The sequence below is a fragment of the Acanthisitta chloris genome, unplaced genomic scaffold, assembly GCF_000695815.1.
Source record: "Acanthisitta chloris isolate BGI_N310 unplaced genomic scaffold, ASM69581v1 scaffold43873, whole genome shotgun sequence".
NCBI classification, from domain to species: Eukaryota; Metazoa; Chordata; class Aves; order Passeriformes; family Acanthisittidae; genus Acanthisitta; species Acanthisitta chloris.
In genome coordinates this window covers 7,526-15,176 of record NW_008667445.1, presented here as the reverse complement: position 1 = coordinate 15,176, position 7,651 = coordinate 7,526, and the positions used below count along the sequence as shown (strand labels likewise).

Here is a 7,651-nt window from a genome sequence, read left to right as displayed (position 1 = left end):
CTTTAACTGAAATGTTTCCTTCTGGTAAACAAAGCACTCTGAGAAAACATATTAGATGAGCTCTTTTCCTGCATTTCCCAAACATAGCTGATTTCAGGGGGTTATGTCTGGGTTTATGGTGACAGAAGTTGGTCTTTACATCTCTTTGTGCTGGGAATTGCTGGTTGTCACAGGTGGAGAACAATATGGGTTAAACATAGGATTGAGCCAAACTAGGTTTCATGTCATTTTGCCCTTATTTTGAACTAGGCTTCTAACACAGAGTATTGATTTCACCTTCCTTGTTTCTCATCCCTTTCAGTAGGGCAGGAGGGAAGTGTGCAGGCTCTGTGGAGACTTGTCAGTTACCATGTCTGGAAATGGATGGAGATAATGCCCGCTCCAGTGCCAGTAAATGTCTTCCTCATGGCTCCAGAGGGCATTGCTCCAAGCCTACCCCTAAAAGTGTCCTGTGAATTAAGGAACACCCAGCTGGATATGCTAGTTAGGTGTAGTGACACTTGTATGTGTCTATGCACATAGATATGTGTGTTTGAGTATGTGTGTCTATGCATAAAATGCAATTTACTACTACTTGTTCTGTTCCAATAGCAAAACTTGGAGTTGCAGCACCAGAGGGATGAACAAAGAATTAAAGAACTGCAGGAAATACTGGCAGTAATAGAAGAAAGAGAAACAAAGCCTCCAGCTGCAGCCCATCAGCAAGAACTGTTGTGTACCTCAAAGAAAGATGGAAATGCCAAACAGGCTGTGACAAAAGAACCTGAAAAACCCCATTTGCAACAGCAGCAAGGACAGCTGGAGAAGATAAGGCAGCAGTTGCTCTTTGTAGCTATGCATCTGAATGAGTTCATCTATAAAACTCTAGATAAGTGAGTTGTTCATAGAACAGTGGTTTGCTTTCCATCCTGCTTCTTAGCTTGTGTGGGTGATGGCTGAGAGCCCTGTGCTCATTAAGACTTACAAATTAACAGAACTGGCTAATTTCTCTGTGTATTCATAGTGCTTTGTGTCATGAACAGTGCATAAGTACAGCCTCAGAGCTGAAAGGTCATCCATTGGGGAAAAGGAATCAAATGTATGTTAACACTATTGCAAATCAACCTGACACTGAGAAGGTATTTCTGTTTAACAGAACAGTTAACGATTGGTCTGCATCAAACAATGAAGCTGTAGCCTCTTTACTGCAGACACTGAGAGAACTAAAATCAGAACTATTGGCTCCTCCTGCACCTCAGGTAAGGTAAACGGCATGCATTGGTTGATTGTCACTAAGTTATTCTATATTCTTTACAGCACACATGTAAGTTGATTGATTGATTTCCTTCCCTCCTCTTCCTTTTTTGTTCAAACATTCTGAGGAGAACTCTGTTTTGCCCTGGGGATGGTAGAGGAGGTGTATTCCTATAACCACACTACCATTATACCAGCATATTTTACTATCAGCCTCTTGCTATTCTCTTGCATTGCAGAGTTGGATCCCAATGGCATGTTTTTCATAGATATGTGATATGTCCAAGCATTCCAAGCCCTAGGATGTGTTGCTGCAGCTTCTGTATGCAACCAGACACAGTTGTTTTGCACCAAAGTGTCAAGGACTTTCTTGAAAAGCACAAGAGTGAGTGGTTTGTCATCTCCGGAGGTTGTTCTGACTGATGTTTGCAGTATTACAACCATTTTACATAAGCCTTGGGATTAGCAAAGACAGAGCTCAGGTCTGTTGACATGAGGTCCATCATAAAGCATGGCTAAAAGCCATCTCATTCCCCAGAAAACTTTGCACTGTTGTTTAGGTCTTTCTCTCATAATAGACAGAGATGTTCAACCATCTATCAGCCAAAATTTTGGATTTAAGGCTAACTAACAGTCTTGGCTTTTGTCTGATTCAGCCTCTCTATTCCCTCACATGTTTGAGGAGGGATTCTGACTGTCTGATACGAAGAGGCTTTTGTGGCTTCTGTTATCCTGTGCTCTTGTGCCACAGGTTTGATGTGTGACAAGCTGCTTTGGCATAATGCAGCTCTCCCTGTGTCTACCTGCTTACAAAATGCAAGTAATATTTGCCTTCTGTCACCTGTGCAGCCACACAGGTAGTTGCCAAATGGATCATCTCCAGCCTTGAGGAGGGGGATGCAGCCTCTTCTCCAAGTTCATGGAGTTACTTTGACTAAGCCTCAGAAACTTTTAGAGCTGTCCGCTGTGGGCAGAATAGTCCCTACTCTTGTTGAAGCAGAATTCCCTCCTCCAGGGACTGTGACAACATGAGAATAGAGGAACTCAAGTTTTCTGACTTAAATTATGTTTACCAAAAAAAGACTTCAGTCAGCACTCCAAAGATACATGCCTTTCTAGACTTTAGAGAGCAAAACATTGAATCCTGTGTTCAGTCCTGGGCCCCTCAGTTCAGGAAGGATATTGAAGTGCTGGAGCAGGTCCAGAGAAGAGCAACGAGGCTGGTGAAGGGACTGAAGCACAAGTGCTATGAGGAGAGGCTGAGGGAGCTGGGCTTGCTGAGCCTGGAGAAGAGGAGGCTCAGGGGGAGACCTTATCATCCTCTACAACTGGATCAGGTGGCTCAGAGTCCCATCCAACCTGACCTTGAACACTGCCAGGGATGGGGCAGCCACAGCTTCTCTGGGAAACAGTTTCTCAGAATTAAAGGTATTTTTTCAGAGTTAATTTCAACAGATGCTTCACAACTTGTTTTTGTTATATGTACAACTTGGTTTTGCATGTACATGGACACCTTTCTTTGCTGCCTGTGGATGTAGAACTAAGCCAGATGATTTGTTTCCATTTCGAAGGATTTGGTAGACCATGGTTAGAAGGAATAGAATTTATGTAAGGCTGATCAGAGAAGGGATAGCTTGATGGACAAAACTATGTTACTTTTTAGGAAGGGCTTCTGGTGTGTTTCACTTTCCTGTTGTGCTCTTTAACACCTGAGTCATAGAATCAACCGGGTTGGAAAAGACCTCCAAGATCATCAAGTCCAACCCTACCATGGTTACAAGACCATGGCACTAAATGTCACATCTAGTCTCATCTTCAGAACGTCCAGGGACAGCAAATCCACCGCCTCCCTGGGCAGCCCATTCCAATGCCTGATCACTCTCTCCACAAAAAATCTCTTCCTAATATCCACCCTAACCCTCCCCTGGCAGAGCTTGAGTCTGTGCCCTCTTGTCCTCCTGCTGGTTGCCTGGGAGAAGAGACCAACCCCCACCTGACTCCAACCTCCTGTCAGGGAGTTGGAGAGGGTGATAAGGTCTCCCCTGAGCCTCCTCCAGGCTGAACAATCCCAGCTCCCTTAGCCTCTCCTCATGGCACTTGTGCTCAAGTCCCTTCACCAGCCTCGCTGCTCTTCTCTGGACCTGCTCCAGCACTTCAATATCCCTCCTGAACTGAGGGGCCCAGAAATGAGCACAGGATTCAAGGCGTGGCCTCACCAGTGCCGAGTCCAGGGGAAGAATCAGCCATTACTGATTTTCAAGCTCATGATTATTATACTTTCATTTGTCATAAAGTTGGGTTAGTACTCAGTTTGAGATGTTTGACTGTGGAAGTAAATTGCAAAATCCATCCTGGCTCACTTCCTTTGGGCTTCTGTTTTAGATCAGATCCACAGGCAATGCTGACTCTGTTCAAGAGCTGGAAAGAGAGGCTTGGCAGCGAGAGAGGAACATGCTGCAGAACGCCCTGAAACAGGCTGAGTCCCAACTGGCTAAAGCGAATGCTGAAATTGAAAACAAACCTGTGATAGAAACTTCTAGTCCCAAGGTAAAGTGATGGGGGTGGCCAGCAAAGGGCTGTCTGGAGCTTGGAAAGCCAGCAGTGCCCAAGCCAGGAGGTGTCATTTCAGCCTTTGTGGCTGAAAGGGGTTAAAGAACCTCTCAGATTGTGGCATTTATCTTTCCCTTACTGCCGTCATCTTCAGTTGCTATTTTAAACGATGGTTTTATAGATGAACAGTTGTATGAACTTCATATTAAATTAGAAACTTTCCTCATATGTAGCTCATCCAAGAAGTTCCTTTGGAACTTTCTTGGTGTTAGACAGGAACTTGCACCAAAAGCAACCTGGATCTTTGGAGTTTCTTTCTACTCTTAAGTGAGAGGGTGTCTTGGACTTTTTGTCTAAGCATGAAAATAGTAAACATCCATTATTTGTAATCTCCTCCACCCTGACCTTAAACACTTCTTATTCTTCTGACATATCTGATTGCAATCTAGCCTGATGGGCATCTCTCCCAACATTCTTTCTGGCTAATACTTCTTTTTAGGCAGCTGTCATTTTCTTTGTTAAAGAGTTAATTTTAGAGTTTTGAGCATGACTATTTTGCTTGAAAACACTCAAGAGGTTTAAGCAGTCTGACTCCGAACTCAGTGCTTTTTAGCTGTGTACAAAGTTGTTTCGGTTGCCCTTCTGCCCTCAGTCTGGACCTTCGTCCTGATGACAGTTTCTTTGTGGTTGGGTTTTTGCAGCTGTAACTGTGCCAGAATTAGATGTTTTAATTTTATTTTTTTCTTTCTGCAGTTGCAGAGATTGTATAGAAAGTACCTTCGGGCAGAGAGCTTTAGAAAGGCTCTAGTTTATCAGAAGAAATATCTCCTGCTGCTTCTCGGTGGATTTCAGGACTGTGAGCAAGCAACCCTATCTCTCATCGCCCGCATGGGAATCTACCCCTCACCTGCAGAGCTGCAGCTCTCTGGAGCACGGGCACGACCCGTTACCAAGTTCAGGTGTGCGGTCAGGGCCATCATCGCCATATCGAGGTAAAGCCATGCTGTCTTCTTGTGAATTTCAAAACTTGAGAGTTCCTGTGGCTTATCCTACATCAATGTTAAGCAAAAACAATCTCCAGAACTGGTGCAAAGATGACTTGTTAGCTGAGTTTGGTCTGTACTAAATTAAAGATGTGTGAAAAATGTCTTTATGCTGAAAGAAGAGAGATTTAGATTGTATGTCGTAGTCTAATCCCAGCCAGCAACCAAGCCCCACACAGCCTCTCACACACTGCCCCTCCAACGGGATGGGGGAGAGAATCACAAGGGTAAACTCATGGGTTGAGGTAAAGACAGTTTAGTAGAGAAAATAAAAGCTACACACACATGCAAAGCAAAACAAGGAATTAATTCACTGCTTCCCATGGACAGGAGGTGTTCAGCATCTCCAGGAGAGCAGAGCCCATCACATGTAACAGTTCCTTAGGAAGAGAAACGCCATCACTCCAGATGTCCCCCCTTCCTCCTCCTTCCTCCCACCTTATATACTGAGCATGATGTCCTATGGTATGGAATATCCCTTTGGTCAGTTTGGGTCACTTGTCCCAGCTGTGTCTCCTCCCAATCTCCCATGCACCCCCAACTTCCTTGCCAGTGTGGCAGTATGGAAAGCAGCAAAGGCCTTGACTCTGTGTGAGCTCTGCTCAGCAATAACAAAAACGTCTCTGCATTATCAACTCTGTGTTCTGCACAAATCCTAAACATAGCCCCATACTAGTCGCTGTGAAGAAAGTTAACTTTACTTCAGCCCAAACCAGCACAGTATATTAGGAAGAAATTCTTCCCTGTGAGGGTGCTGAGGCACTGGCACAGGGTGCCCTAAGAAGCTGCCCCATCCCTGGAAGTGTTCCAGGCCAGGTTGGATGGGGCTTGGAGCAACCTAGTCTAGTAGAAGGTGTCCCTGCCCATGGAACAAGATGAGCTTTAAGGTCCCTTCTGGCCCAAACCGTTCCATAACTTTCTGGAAAAGCCACTTCTGTCTTGAGAGCACCCACCCACAATGTGTTTGTGAACCAGTGCATGGCCATGGAAAACTGAAGTCCTTGCAGGACTGACTCTTACCTCTTTGGCCTCACTGCATAGTCTGGCCATGTCAGGATGGGATCATCTTTCAGGGATGGTTCTCTCTGGAAACTTGTCACCTCTGTGTCGCTGGACAGGATTCTGTCATGCTCTCTCACTGTCAAATGGGTGTCGTTAGCTGTAGTGGGACAATATGCAAAGTACTAATGGCTTGTGAGGCCATTTAATGAAAAAAAAAGTAATTGTAAATATAATAGGTTGTTGTTAATGAGGAATTTCTTTGTCTAGTGAAAATAATTACTAGCAAGTTGTTTCAGGAGATGGCACAGTGTCTTTGATGCGAATGCCACAATGATGATAGTGTCAAAGGCTGCAGCAACAGCGACCTCACACTCTTCCTCCTGGATAGGAAGAGCTGCCACAGAGCTCTCTGGAGATTAGGGACAGAGTGGGGAAGCGGTGCCAAAATGAGCAAAGCCTTTCCAACACTTCAAGCATCATGCAGGGTGAAAAATAAGCCAGCAATCCAGAGACTGAATTTGAAGACTTCTCCCTTCTCACAGGGGTTGTTCTTCATGTTCTGTACTAACAAATAACATAATATTAAAGTTCAGGATGTTTTTGCTTATTTTTAATGCTTGTACAAATTAATTTTGTTACCAAGGTTAAAGTTTTTGGTGAAAAAGTGGAACAAAGTCGGCCGGAAGAGTGCACAGGGTGACAGCTTTTCTCACAGTGCGGGAGGCAACACAGGTAAGTGTTTGGACAATTACATTGCTTTCCTGGTAATTTCTCCTTAGTGATGTGTTTCATTTGAAAACAAGACCAAAATGGCAAAATATGTTTATTTTGCCTCTGTCCATCTGTGGAGCAAATGATGCAGGTCAGTAAGGACTGTGTTCCTCTGAGGTACTTTCAAGTGTTACTTACAGACATCTTACTGCAGTATCCAGTATTGTGGAACTGTTCCCTTAATGTAATATTTCAGTATTTGTGCCCTTTCAACACTGAACAAAATCCAGATGAAATTGGGCATTACCTGGTACTATGTTATTTTCACTGTTTCTAAGTGGCTGGAAATACTTATTGCATAAACCCACTGTGGTGTGATTCTTAGGAAACTTCAATCCTCAAGTGCTGAATTTCTACCTCACTACAAAACAGCATCAAACTTCTGTTAAATCTGGTTCAAATAAACAAAAAAAACCCAAACTAAAAAAAGCAGTTAGTTGCAGTATTTACCTGGATTTAAAATCAAACACAACTGCACTCTGCTGTTGTCCTCGTAGTGTATTGGTTGTGTTTATTGTAGCATGTTCTGAATGGTTCCCAGTGCCTGTTTTTTAACCGGTTTTTGTTTGCCACAGCCTCTGGTGCTAGAACAGATGTTCTGAAAGAGCAGCAACCCCCGGCAGTTCCCGTCAGCTCTCCCCCTACCCGGGACAGGGACACAGTGCTGTGCCACAGAACCAGCGCCGTGAGGTTCACAAGCCTGTCACCCCGATCCTCCTCCCGCTCGCACAACAGGTCAGTCTGCGATCCCTGCCCAGGTCTAATCCCCCCATGGACAGTCTTCCATAAAAATGGAACCGCTTGTTGAAGGAGGTGCTTGAACAAGAAGACAAATTAGTTTTTCTACAGCCCTTTGCTGGCCATCCCCATCATTTTACCTTAGGACTAAAAGTTTCTGCCGCAGCTTTGTTTTTAGTTTCAGCATTAGCTTCAGCCAGTTGGGGTCCTGAGAGAAAGATCTTATTTCTTTCAAGATACTACTGAAGAAGAAAACTTCTTGTCTGCTTTAAGCATCATGTGTGATGTTCTTAGAATCATAGAATTTAGGGGTT

The 7,651-nt window shown here is 44.2% G+C and overlaps 1 protein-coding gene across 1 annotated transcript; it reads left to right on the top strand.

Annotated features, from left to right (window-relative positions):
- Window positions 1-717: 717 nt before the first annotated feature.
- On the top strand, window positions 718-7,334 carry LOC103800117 (pericentrin-like; the record flags this gene model as incomplete). The annotated part of the gene is made up of 6 exons (XM_009072480.1): window positions 718-872; window positions 1,136-1,243; window positions 3,621-3,780; window positions 4,537-4,775; window positions 6,472-6,560; window positions 7,175-7,334. Coding segments are annotated over exons 1-6 (794 nt in total), but the record flags the coding sequence as incomplete, so codon positions are not given.
- Between the last annotated feature and the right edge of the window lie 317 nt (window positions 7,335-7,651).